The sequence below is a fragment of the Desarmillaria tabescens genome, assembly GCF_030435595.1.
Source record: "Desarmillaria tabescens strain CCBAS 213 chromosome Unknown EV420scaffold_31, whole genome shotgun sequence".
In the NCBI taxonomy this organism is placed as follows: Eukaryota; Fungi; Basidiomycota; class Agaricomycetes; order Agaricales; family Physalacriaceae; genus Desarmillaria; species Desarmillaria tabescens.
The window spans coordinates 387,618-400,081 of record NW_026848330.1 but is presented as its reverse complement, the minus strand read 5'-3'; the positions used below and the strand labels follow the sequence as shown (position 1 = coordinate 400,081).

The 12,464-nt window shown below is 50.6% G+C and overlaps 4 protein-coding genes across 4 annotated transcripts; 1 reads left to right on the top strand and 3 right to left on the bottom strand.

The window, feature by feature from the left end:
- Positions 1 to 893: 893 nt before the first annotated feature.
- On the bottom strand, positions 894 to 1,925 carry EV420DRAFT_695250 (uncharacterized protein). The gene is made up of 2 exons (XM_060483132.1): positions 1,642 to 1,925; positions 894 to 1,582 (listed from the first exon to the last, which is right to left on the bottom strand). The coding sequence occupies exons 1-2, from the start codon at positions 1,798 to 1,800 to the stop codon at positions 1,034 to 1,036; spliced, it is 708 nt and encodes a 235-aa protein (XP_060328013.1). The 5' UTR covers positions 1,801 to 1,925; the 3' UTR covers positions 894 to 1,033.
- A 202-nt stretch (positions 1,926 to 2,127) lies between these two features.
- EV420DRAFT_1559300 (uncharacterized protein) lies at positions 2,128 to 2,843 on the bottom strand (the record flags this gene model as incomplete). The annotated part of the gene is made up of 5 exons (XM_060473776.1): positions 2,736 to 2,843; positions 2,613 to 2,684; positions 2,277 to 2,556; positions 2,211 to 2,227; positions 2,128 to 2,155 (listed from the first exon to the last, which is right to left on the bottom strand). Coding segments are annotated over exons 1-3 (229 nt in total), but the record flags the coding sequence as incomplete, so codon positions are not given.
- A 1,594-nt stretch (positions 2,844 to 4,437) lies between these two features.
- On the top strand, positions 4,438 to 6,247 carry EV420DRAFT_1559293 (N-acyl-phosphatidylethanolamine-hydrolyzing phospholipase D). Its single transcript, XM_060473775.1, has 6 exons — positions 4,438 to 4,679; positions 4,727 to 5,026; positions 5,074 to 5,090; positions 5,138 to 5,545; positions 5,594 to 5,701; positions 5,753 to 6,247. Exons 1-6 carry the CDS (start codon positions 4,476 to 4,478, stop codon positions 5,877 to 5,879), a joined length of 1,164 nt encoding a protein of 387 aa, XP_060328011.1. The 5' UTR covers positions 4,438 to 4,475; the 3' UTR covers positions 5,880 to 6,247.
- A 760-nt stretch (positions 6,248 to 7,007) lies between these two features.
- Positions 7,008 to 11,654, bottom strand: EV420DRAFT_1559290 (uncharacterized protein). The gene is given in 12 exon segments (XM_060473774.1): positions 7,008 to 7,219; positions 7,278 to 7,395; positions 7,454 to 7,545; positions 7,608 to 7,746; positions 7,777 to 8,883; positions 8,906 to 9,124; positions 9,144 to 9,279; positions 9,362 to 10,677; positions 10,728 to 11,024; positions 11,075 to 11,186; positions 11,240 to 11,359; positions 11,409 to 11,654. 12 exon segments carry the CDS (start codon positions 11,627 to 11,629, stop codon positions 7,095 to 7,097), a joined length of 4,002 nt encoding a protein of 1,333 aa, XP_060328010.1. The 5' UTR covers positions 11,630 to 11,654; the 3' UTR covers positions 7,008 to 7,094.
- Positions 11,655 to 12,464: the final 810 nt, after the last annotated feature.

Sequence of the window (12,464 nt, the reverse complement as noted above, 5' to 3'; positions counted from 1 at the left end):
GTATGTATCCTCAAGAATCAACGATGCTTAGCAGCTGAATAGGATGAAATGACTGACGTGGACCGTCTCTTAGTATCCGGAAAGTTCAAACAAGTCGAGAAGGGACAATGTTGAATGGAATGGAAAAATAAAGCAGACGTGTACTGTTAGTTAGGTGATTATGATGCATTGGAAAAGTGCAAGTTGAAACTTAAACACGCCTTCAATGTGAGAAGAAGGGATGGCGCGCGCACGAAGAAGTGCCCGCGGTCCCCCTCTTTGGCATATAGTGTAGCTTCTCCTCGAACAGTTGGACCTAATGCACTCGAAATGCATGCTCAGCATTCGTGCACCTACAAATTATATCAGTACATAAATCTGCAGAAAAGACGAGTGAAGACAACACAGCTCAAGCCTCAGGCTTGGCCAGGTCGGAATGACATTCTTCGGACGTACTTAGGACTGGTCACTCCCAGGACAAGCATCAGAAAAAGTGACCTATTTAATGAAGAAATGAAACGTCGGATATAGGAAATTGAACGTTGGGAAAAATCAAAGCCGCCTGCCCACGTTAATTCGCATGTCGGAAGGGCCGGCATCCCGGCAGAACCCTGTCGCTTCGGGTCACATCGTTGTTACCGCAAGGTTGATTAACGAATACCTTGAATTCGTCTTCCTTGGCGATGTGACTGTAGAAGTCGTGGCCAGACAGCTCTAACCGCTTCGCCCATTTCTCCACATTTCGCTGGTGGCGGGTTAATGAAGATCTTGGGTTAGTCGTGACGAAGGCGTTACTGCAGTACTTATAACAAGCCATATCCGCCAAATTCGCTTTAAATTAATGAAGTGCTTTCGGTTGGGCCATGTCTACATGTCCCTTCATTAATTATTTGCTTTCTTTTCTTAATGATCAACCAAGGTTAGATTCTTGGTACATCGCAGAACTGAAATATCGTGCCACAAGTAGAATGTATTTGAGTATCAGTTTCAGCCAATTAAATAAGGACAGAACGAGTAAGAAATATCGTAGATCAGAAACAGTTGTTCAACTTATCTACCAGCCGAGCTCCTTCCACATATCCCCGTACTCTGGATATCTCTCACTGAACAACTTCACTCGACGTTTCGTCCCATCCTGGAATATTTTACTAAACTGCTCCTGTGCAAACCGTTTCCAACGCTTCGAGTTCTTCTTTTCCTGCTTGCCCATACCCTCAATAACGATCCTCAGCAACGAACCTATATCTCCCACATTCGCGTTATGCTTCCTCCGAAGATACGCCTTCCTAGATTTCATATTATCCTCCCAACCCCTGAGTTTATGCAGCAGCAGGATCGACAAGGGAACGACCGGAAGTCCCTGCTTATCGACGATAGCCTCGGAAAATATCATCGGAAGCTGCATTGTTCCCGGTTTCATGATATCGACCTTGGTTCTTTCCAGGTTTCCATCTCTGCCATGATCTTGGTACCACAGAACTTTCCACCTAGCTCGTGGTGTTTTGGCATCCACGAGATAGAAATTATCCGGGTTCTGGGCGACGAGAAATCTCTTGAGTGGCTCTATATCGCAGATCCGCGATGAAATCAAAATGTCGACGTCCTATCGTTTAGTCAATATCATATATGAGATATACGATGAGCGCGACAGATCTTTCTTACATTTGGCGGGCGTTCATTTCCATAGAGATAGCAAGCCAAGCTCCCCATGATCGCAAACGTGTATCCAGCGTCTCTAAGGAGGCGAGTGGCTTGTTTCGCAGCACGAAATATCACAGCCAGATGGCCTTGCTTTGGAATCAGGGGAGTGGTTGGAGACATTGGGGGGTTCAATGACTTCCCACGGATTACGAGGGACGTAGTAGAATTCGATGTTTGAGGCGATGTAGACTGGGATCCCTCGGGAGTGATGGGGGAAAGAATTTTTTTATAGTGGTGGCCTGCACGGCTGCGTGGTTGCCAGCATGGTTGTGCGTGTAAACCTGCATAGTGTTGCTGCGTGGCTGCAGGGTCCCGTGACTGTGGGATATGCCAGCCTGTGGGTATCTCCACCCGTCGTACGGCCGACCAATTAGGTGTTGGTGTGTCCCTTCCGCATGCCTGTACCTTTCGTTGCCCAGGGGGCCGAAAAATATGGAGTGACCAAGTCTCCTTGAAGAGGGTGCTCAGCCGGCGTCTGTATAGATCAGATAAGATCAGTGACCGATGCATTTAAGGAGAAGGACACGTACTGGTAGTAGTGACTATGCTAACAAGAGCATTAGCCACGGCTAAGTCGACGTCAAAGAATGACCTACTTGGCACCGATATGACAACCACATCCACTTCTGGTATATCCTCAGTCTTGCAAAGCGGCTCGGTATATCTCTCTGCACCGAAGTGTCTCCCACTGAGCAGGAGGCAGGACAGCCACCCCGCATCTCCCCAATGAAGCGACGAAGAACTCCATTTCACGTCTCCTTGCTTATTTGCGTTATCTCACTCTTCGAATACGCATTGCCAGCCTTCCCAAACTGCTGACTCAACCGTTCCCAGTGGAAGTGATGTCGATTCCTGTGATGCGCAATGCGGCAAAAGCTATGGCAAAATCCCAATCAGAAACATGATATATCACGAAAATTTCCTGTACGCACAAGTCGCTACAGTCTAAAAGCAGTCTGAATTCCCTGAATAAACACGACAACCTTGTAAGCATAGGTTCGAGTCTTTAACCAGGGTTAGCATCACAGACGGCGCAAAAAATGTACGAGACTTACCTAACTTGGGGAGAGATTGGTTCAGAGGTCGAATCTGAAAAGGTTTTATGCCCTTCGGAAGAAAACATAAGCGAGGATAGACCAAAGAATATCGTGAACATCGACTTAACAAGATCGAGGTTAAAGTGGATCAGGAAGCCTAAATAACGAGAAAAAGTCAGACCAAATTTATGCAACACGAGAAATTACTAACTTACGCGTCACATTGCCTCTGGGGTCCGCAGGATTGTGATGTCGGAAATTTGGAGCTGAATACGCGTCAGAAATTGTTCAAATGCATAGGGAAAACATCTGAAATTAAAACTCATGATAGCGCCGGCAACTACATCTTGCTAGTAGGACGAAAACGTAAATTGTGCCTGCCACAGAGACATAATTGAGATAGCTTACCTTGTCGACGGAGATCAATATGTCTGTACAGAGGTCCTAATATACTATATCGGGGGACAAATCCGTGAAAATGAACCCAAGCTGGAGGAGTCGCTTATGCGAATCGAATTGACTTCGGAAGGTTTCGACCTCGGAAATTTGTAGATCAAATCTGTGGAAATTTGGTAAGAAGGGACAATAAAAAGACGCTAATGCAGAACTCACGATCAGGCTAGCTACGAGCCCGGCGATATCGACTCTGCAGGCTTAAAATCAGGGAGGTGCGAGGCTGTCATCAGGAGAATATGAGGTAAAGGAAGGGAGTACACTGACGATCGGCCTGCCTTACTCACGGAACCATATATCAAAGACCACTCGTCTCTTACTGAGCCTTCCATCCGAAACCTGGCCGGCCCTTCTGCTCATCTTGCTCTTGGACAAACATGAATTGATTCTGCACAGTGCTAGGTATTACGAGCTGCGGAAAACAAATGTAGCACCCGTTACCTTTACACGCCGCAAGGTTTGGGTAAAGGCGATACCTTCTGCGCATCCTGTTGAATCTTGTTAGCGGGAGACACAGTAGAGGGTAGTAGCAAGGACTTGCAGTATTGAAGAGAAGATTTCTCGTGTATAAGCCTTCAAAGATATTCGGAAGTATAACGTATTGTCAGATTATCGTCCCTTGTTCGTATCGGGGTTGCTAGTAGCTCATAAATTTGATACAAGTCAAACACAAACACCCAGACTCACTGGAACACGAGACGCACAACGATCGGATCAAACAAAAATTGCCTCCCCTAAGTGAGCCTGCCAAAGCCCTCCATCAGGGCTGGCTTTCAGGGCCGGACTGGGCTGGGTCGGGTCGGGTCATGGGCTTTAAGCCTGACCCGGACATCACTAGCGAAGAGGCGTTCAATGGAACGATGAAAGAGGGATAGCTAGCAGAATGGCCATCTGGGCGAGTCCCGGACAGTTATTTTTTCATGATACTGAAAGAGGAGGGGTAGGTTCTGCTGGTGGGTGATAAAATACGAAATGTTGACTTGGGGGTACTCGAGCCGTGAAAATAAATAGCCTTATATAGACACAACATCGATCGAGATTGAGCAAGTCATCTGACATAAACGACGTAGACCTCTTCCACCGATTTTCCTTGACGTTCTCTTATTCTCTACGGGTCGGCGAGGTTTAGTGTAGCTTACCTGAGCTTGTCGACTAATTCATACTGTTTCGCCGAAGGACGCGCTGGTTAGGGAGGCCCGGCACCGCGGCAGAAGCATTGTCATTTCAAGACACGTCATCTGATACGCAAACGTCATCCCCTGCCGCACCCTCCATTAAAATTACCTCCATGGCGTACGCAAGTGCATGCCCCTCCTTTCTAATACGGCTAGAAGGTTGCGCACAGTCGTAACAACAGCTATGCTTTCAACCACCACCATCCGCGTTGTCGACGAACCAAGCGAGGAGAAGAAAGGTCGCCCAGCGCATTGGACCTCTGATAAGCCTGTGTGGTTCCAGAATCCATGGCCGAGCTGGAGGACGAACGGGAGGCTAGATGCGCTTAGCATGGTGCGTATTTTGGTTTTGTATGGCTTCGAAGCTAATTGTTGGGTTAGCTTGCGTATATGACACGGAACAGACCTGAGCTGCCTAAAGTCGGGATTCCTATCAGAACGCCGACATGGGGCGGGGAGGAGGAGGAGCATAAGGGAGAGGTGAAGGCGACGTGGTTGGGGCACGCTTGTTTTCTTGTCGAGTTGCCATTCGTCGCATCGCTAGGGAGAGGTGCGAGGGTGCTGTTCGACCCTGTGTTCAGTGATAGGTGTTCGCCCAGCCAGTATTTCGGTCCAAAGAGGTATTCCGAGCCGCCGTGTAAGATCGAGGATATACCGGAGGTGGATGCGGTCGTCATTTCGGTGAGCAACCTGTTCTTGGGTTAGACCGGCACTAATGCTGTTGGTAGCACAATCACTATGACCAGTACGCGTCGTTCTCTTAATCTCCGTCGTCTGCTCATCATTTCCTAGCCTAGACACCCACACCATAACCACGCTCTTCAAACGCCCTCGCCAGCCCCACATTTTCGCTCCCCTAGGCAACGAAAAATACTTCGACTCAATCGGCATACCCAAAGGCCACGCACACACCCTAGACTGGTGGGACGCCCGACGCGTAGAGATACCCGACACCTCTTTCAAACTCACCTGCACCCCCGCACAGCATTTCACCGGCCGCGGGATTCATGACCAGGGCAAGACCCTCTGGGCGAGCTGGGTTGCGGAGGGAGAGGGGGGTAAGAAGGTGTATTTCGCGGGTGATACTGGGTATCGGTCCGTCAAGGATGGGGAGGCTGAGGAGGAGAGGCCGACGTGTCCTGTTTTCAAGGAGATTGGGGAGAGGTTTGGTGGGTTTGATTTGGCGATGATCCCTATTGGGTACGTGCAGCGTTTTGGAACCGTTTCACGATTTTGACGTTCGACTAGGGCGTACGAGCCGAGGTGGTTCATGTCGACCATACATTGTGCGCCACAAGATAGCGTCCGCATCTTCAAGGATGTCAAGGCGAAGAAGGCGGTTGCTATGCACTGGGGGTGAGTCGTCTCTTATATCTTCCTTCCCTTCCCTTCTCTGATGCCTTCCAGGACGTGGATCCTAACAACAGAAGAGGTTACCGAACCACCGAAAAGATTAGCCGAGGAGTGCAAGAAGATCGGGATAGAAGAGGGCGATTTTCTTGTCAGCGATATCGGCGAGACGAAATACTTTTAATACTCTTTATTTAAGGCAATCAGTATATTTTAGTAGACATGAACTGCACTGTGAAACATATTCACGGCGTGCTATAGAGCTCACACTTCTGACAAAAGGTAATCATTCATTCGCATGTTTTCGCTGATTCGTAACCCAGGGAATTGAACTATGGGTGCGATGTCAACTTGCCATTTGAACTAACAGGCCGACAAGGATCGGGGATCTTTTCCCCTGCCTTTCGGCTATGGGTGAACAAAAGCTAGTGGGGCGCTTTCCGTGCTAGCGCTCAGGCCCAGGTAGCAAGAAATAATCGAGGTTCAACGTCGGTTCCGAGGTCTGAGATCTGAGATTATAGTGACCATAAAATAAGGACGCAAGTTGTTCATTCTCGTCCACACCCATCGTTGTCCCTTTCCCTTACTCCGTCGGTGAGTTTTCCAGGTTCCTTCTCTAGACCCACCAATACTTCGTCGACACCTATTCTGCTATTCCTCTATTAGACTTAGCTTCAATAATTTCTCATCTCTCGTTTCTATAAACCAATGCACGAGGTACAAGACAGAATATACGCACCATGGACTAGAACTATACTGGCAGCTACATTTCGGAACCGACACGAATACACCCGTTCGGAGAATTGCATGAACTCACCGGACCACCCCCCTCCCCAAGGAGTGCAGTGAATCTTCCTGCTATTCGTAACCCCAGGGAATTGAACCCTAGTGTTATGAGAACTTGCCGTCTGACTGGTAATAAATTCCCTTCATCTGTAGGGCCATAAATACCGTGTGCTGTTATCGTTTAGCATGTATGAGACAAAAGAAAAAAAATTCAAACGACTCCTAGCCTGCTATTCCCGCCCGCCAAGCAATTTATCTTACTGGATATCGAGATATCGCAAATTTTCTATTTCCCGACCCTGTAAAATTAACGCGCCAAAGTCCAGGCCAGAATATAGCGCATTCACACTCCACAGCCGCACATCATGTACTGGCAGCAAAGGAAGCTGGCCATACATAATCACCAATGCGATAATAAACGAGCTACATTTCGGACCTGCGACCTGGCGAATCCGCGTCAAACAGACTTAATCCAGCTTCACGGGAACTCATAGGACCTCCCCAAGCATACTATCCTTCCCGGAAAAGAAACCAGCTTATTGCTCATATAAACAAAGCATTCATTCATTCACGTATCGTCCATTCTAAAGAAGAAAAAAACACCATCCCATCCCTACAACCGCATAATCAACTGCTTAACCCCCGACATCCACAACGCAATATCATCAGTCTGCGACCCCCTCGTCAACAGATCCACATGGATCGCAAGTGCCGCAGGGCGATCATGGGCTTCTATAGCTAATAAACAACACCTTTAGTTAGTCCGCGTCTCGAAAAAAAAAAAGAGAGGACTCACCCCGAGTAAGAACCAACAACTGATCAACAACAGGCTTCGACAACGTCTCACAATTCAACGCATCGAACAATGGGTTCACACGTCTCTCGACATCGTCAACTTGGCGTTTTTGTGAAGGCTACACCCACCCTCCATCAGTAACCCACCAAACACAAAAAAGGGAGCATCAATCATACCGGTGTAACCTGCCTCAAATGACTCAACTGCGCAGACAAAATCTCATACGCAGGTCGAAGATCATCAGGGATATGCGTACGATCACCAGGAGCTAAACCCAACCCAACACCATCAGAAACACAAAAATACACAACATCTAATCAATCTACTTACGATATTTTGGTGCAGGAGGCGCTTTTACCACCCGCGACGGTGGAGGCGCAGGCGCAGGACCGGGAGGCGGTGGTGGTTGCTGCTGCTGCTGCTGCTGTCGTTGAACACCTGGAGGAGGCGCGTACGAACCACCCTGAGCCTGCGGAGGAGGAGCATACGGTCCGCTCACCTGAGCAGGTCCAGGTCCATACGGTCCTTGATCAGCAGGCGCGTGAGGAGCATGAGCATACGGCCCCGGAGGCGGCGTAGCACGAACATACGGTCCCGGCGCAGGATGATGTTGACGCCCAAACTGAGGAGGAGGCGTCTGACCCGTAACCGGCGCACGAGGCGCGTACTGACTAGGCGTCGGCAACCGAGGAGGCGGAGGAGGAGACGTCATCCGGCTCGCTCCAGAAGGCGCAGGAGGATGAGGATACATCCCCCGCTGCTGCGGTGGCGGCGGAACCCTCGCACCGCCACCACCAACACTACCAGGCCGAGGAGGAGGCGGGATATGTCCCCCGTGAGGTCCAGGTATAGGCTCCGGGGTAGAGTTAGGGAACGGCGAGGTGATCGCAGCAGGCTTCGACGGCGCAGACACACTAGGGCTCCGAGGGTTCCCAACTACAGGTGCATCGTTCCATCCACCGTTTTCTGTACGCTTCGGAGGGGGCGGGACGGGAGCGGGAGGCTGACGGGGAGGAAGAGCCGTACGGAGATGTGGTGGCTGCGTCAACGATTGTGCTTGATTGAACGTATTGAACCCAGGAGCAGGGACTCCTATACTGGACGGAGGAGGCGCATACGCAGGATTGGTCGGTGCAGGAGCGGGAGCAGACGGTGCGTAGGGCGCATAGGAAGAAGCACCCGTCGTTGCCGGCTGAGAAACAGCAGAGTACGGAGACATATAAGGAGAAGCAGCCGGTTGAGCAGCTGCCGAGAACGAAGATGACGACGTATACCCAGGATACGTCGCAGGAACAGTAGGCTGAGTAGGAAGAGCCTTCGTCCCAATCTTAACCGTATTCATCCCAGCCGGCTCCGTCTTCGTCATAAGCAACCTCTCCCGAATCGCATAACCAGGTCCCTTATAATCACCAGGCGTCAACTTCAAGAACACCGTCGCCTCCTCCACCAGACCCTGCGAAGCAAGAAGCGCCGCGTACTCAAAGTACCGGTCATACAGATTGGCAAGCTTGAACGTCTTGATATCCGATTTCTGCTGGAGGTCGCTGTCGACATACTTCGTAGCCGACCGGAAGACTGTAACCTTCTCGATGAAGGACTGCAGTGCCTGAGCATGAACCGTATAATACGAGTCCTTCCTGATGCTTCGCATCCGCCAATAGCACCGACTCCTGCTCAGCCATCTCCTCCGACCAGATACTAGCAATCCGCTCCAACCTCGCCGCAGCCAAATACGTCAAGATAGCGTACTTGCGGAACTGAGAGGCCTGCGCAGGATCCTCCGATGCGTTAGACACCGCGAACTGGAACTCCAACCGCCGACCAAGCTGCTCAGCAAGTGTAGGGAACTCCTCCTTGCTCGCAAACTGTACAAATCACAACGAAGATCTCCTGCCATTCCTGGAGGTCGGCATTTTGAACGATATCGGACAGGTCATTGGTGACAATGGACTGGAAAAGTCGGAGGTAGGGGTAAGTGTTCGTACGACGTTCAAAAGTACGTCTTTTGGGTCTGCTGTAAAAGCTCCGGTCCTCCCCTCGCTGCGAGAAGGATAGCATCTGCGAATCGGTCCGAAGAGAGACACAACGACACCGCTGAGTCAAAGTCCCCAAGAACGAGCGCCTTGGTGACCAGACGATCAGTCTCTGACTCGTCTGCAGGATAAATCTTGAAGGTGTTACTCTTCGATGTCTCAGATGTCACCGATGAAGGTCCGGAACCAATGGTTGCAGCAACCGACGAGTCGATACCGTAGTTAGTATGAGGAACGTCGATTGGAGGTACGCTCTCTCCTGAAAGGCCAATGCTGCTGAAAAAGTCGGCACCAGCAACGTCCCGCTGGGGCATCCCAGGACCATCATCTCCGAACAGAGAAGGCGCCGTCGTAGTAGACTCGACATCAGCCAGCCGGTTACCGTCAGAGGTAGCGTCGGCGCTGATTTCCGAAGGGGTCTTTTCGACAGCCCCACCGAAGGGATCATCGTCGGTAGCAACATGGAAGGTATGCTCTTCAGCGAAGGAGACAACGGGTTCGTGAGTCTTCAGCTCGCCATCGTCTTCTTCAACCTCAGCCTCTTCCTCCAAAGACTGCTTCGCGACCTTGAGCTTCTCGACCGCCTCCGCAACGCGGGCTGCAATATCCGCCTTGGAAAACCCTAACAGCATCACCAGCTCGTCCCGAGAATCCGCTTGGAAGAGACTGAGCAGCGCCTTCCAAGCCTCTTGTCCATCAGCCGCCGCATCCGCCTTCTCCTGCGCAAATGACTTCAGTGAATCTCCTTCGATAGCTACCTTCAGCTTCGTAGCTTCTGCGACGATCTCCTGTTCGGTTACAACTTTGCGCAGATGGACGACAGCGCTCTGGTGCTTTCCTTGCGCAGAAGGAAGATTAGACACCGATACCAGCTTGCCGCCAAAACCGAAAGAACTGGATGCTGGACGTTTTAACCATTTGGGGGGCTGCTTCAGTGAAAGGGTACCGCTTTGAGTCTGTGAATACCCGGTAGAATCGAATATGTCGGCACCGTTCCCAGCTGGTACAGGGGTGGCTGTAGCGGCGGGCTCGTTGGTCGATTGGATGGAATGGATGCCGACGGTGCCGTCGAAGAAGGCTGTAGCGAGGAGATCTGGGTTACGGGGGCACCATTCGACTTGGAATGCCCAGTTCGACGCGCTCGGGAGTTCGCCGATAATCTCAGACGTTTGAGGATTCCAGCAGAGCGCTCTGTTATCCTTGCCACAAGACAAGAGCATATCAGCGTCTTGCTTGCACCAAGACAGCGACAGGACGCCCTTCTCGTGACCAGTAAGGATTTTCTCCGGGGCGCGTGCGTTGCGAAGGTCCCAGACCATAATGATGGGAGAAGAGTCGTCCTCCGATGCTGTAACAAGTCTCGTAGCCTAAATCATAGAATGAGAAAACTGTTTAAAAAATCAATGATATAACGCACGTTATCTGGATGCCAGGCGATGGCGCTCATCCCTCTCCGTCCACCAACAGCAAGCCCATTCGTCGCACTGACTTGGCCTGCAAGCGTTCCAGCTCCACCACCGTAAGCCAGAGCAACGACCTCGCGCTTCCCTCTGAGATCCCACACAACGGTGTAGCCGGTTGTACTCGCCCCAGCCAGAACATATGGAACTTGCTGATTCCATGCGACCGACGTAATCTCGTCCAGTTTCGTGCTCCTAGATCCAGGTGTCGGGGCATACGGCTTCGTAGGGTCTTTCAGATCCCATATACAGACCTACACCAAGATCAGAGCAAAAGCAGCTATAACGACCAACAACAACGAACCTCTCCATTAACGGCACCGGATGACAAGAGGTGAGTCTGCAGAGGGTTAAAGTCCAATGCTCGAACCGGCCCGGTATGGTTGGTATTCCGCAGGATGAGGGACTCGCTGGAGCTGTAGGACGCGTTCAGTAGATAGTAAAAAAAGGGTACAGCCAAGCGACACACCCAGCACCAGCAAGAATCTTCGCTGGATCCCACAACGCCAGCTCGCCGTTCTCCATACCAGCCGCAATGACACCCCGCGGTCGACTACTATCGACATACCCCCACGTCAAGCGGTTAAACCTACATAAACCACATCAGCCCCGAGCCCAGCACCAGTACACACACCCACCTCGCCGTATCCTTCACAGCGCCTTTCGGCGGAGACTGCCCCTCTATCCCCAGGTCAAACTCATTCTTGTCGAGAAAATTGGGCGCCCAGATTTCGAGTTGGCTTTCGTTGCTAAAGGACTCGTCGAGGGCACCGGCAACTGTACCAGTGGCTATTAGAGGGAGAGAGGAGGAGGGAGACCAAGTGAATGTTGAGGTCCTGTGGATCTCCTTAAGTTTCATCGTGGTGGGAGTAATTCGTGCAATAGGACGCCGGTCGACACGTCCGACGCTGTGGGATTTCGCCCTGCCCTAAAGTCTGCACGTGATTAATGCCACGTGCATCGCTTGTCATATACTCCGGCCCGGCGCGTCTTTCCAGGACGCCAGTTATTCCTTCTAGCTACTCGTGAAGCCTTGCATCGCTATGTGACTTCAAATGAAAGCAATCCATGAAATTTTTTACCAGCACGCACAACCTCTGTGGCTTTTCTGGAGCCTGTAAACAACAACGACGGCTAATTACTGGCATACTGCTACTAACGGAGGGCGATACAAGTCCGCGAGATCGCCTACCTTGACTGAGGCTACCCAACCCTCACACAGAGGTAGATTTATAATATTATAGCGTATTACCATACCTCTGCCTTCATCTATTTTGATGTCTTCAAACATTCGAGACACAGATGAGCAGCGACTCGCACCGGAAACGGACCAGAGCCTAGGAGACTCTACGAGATCAATGTTTAGGCCTAGGGCCTGTGATGCGACAAAGCACAAATCGAGATCAGTCACAAATAAGCCACCAGAAAGATGAAGTTCATACACAGATAATCGTCTAAGACTGCAGCACACGCAATTGCAGAAAATTTCGTTCGCAATGTGACGCAACAAAAGCTCCAGGTAGTATCCAAAACTTAAAATCGAATGCAAAGTAGGGTAGCGCACGAAACCTGAGTTTTGATATACCTAGGTTTAATACCGGTAAGTTACCCCCCCTCGCCGGAGGGGTTTTTCGTAGAGGTAACTTACCTATCATGGGACTGCTAACTTGCCGTCAATTTTGAATTCAGTATAA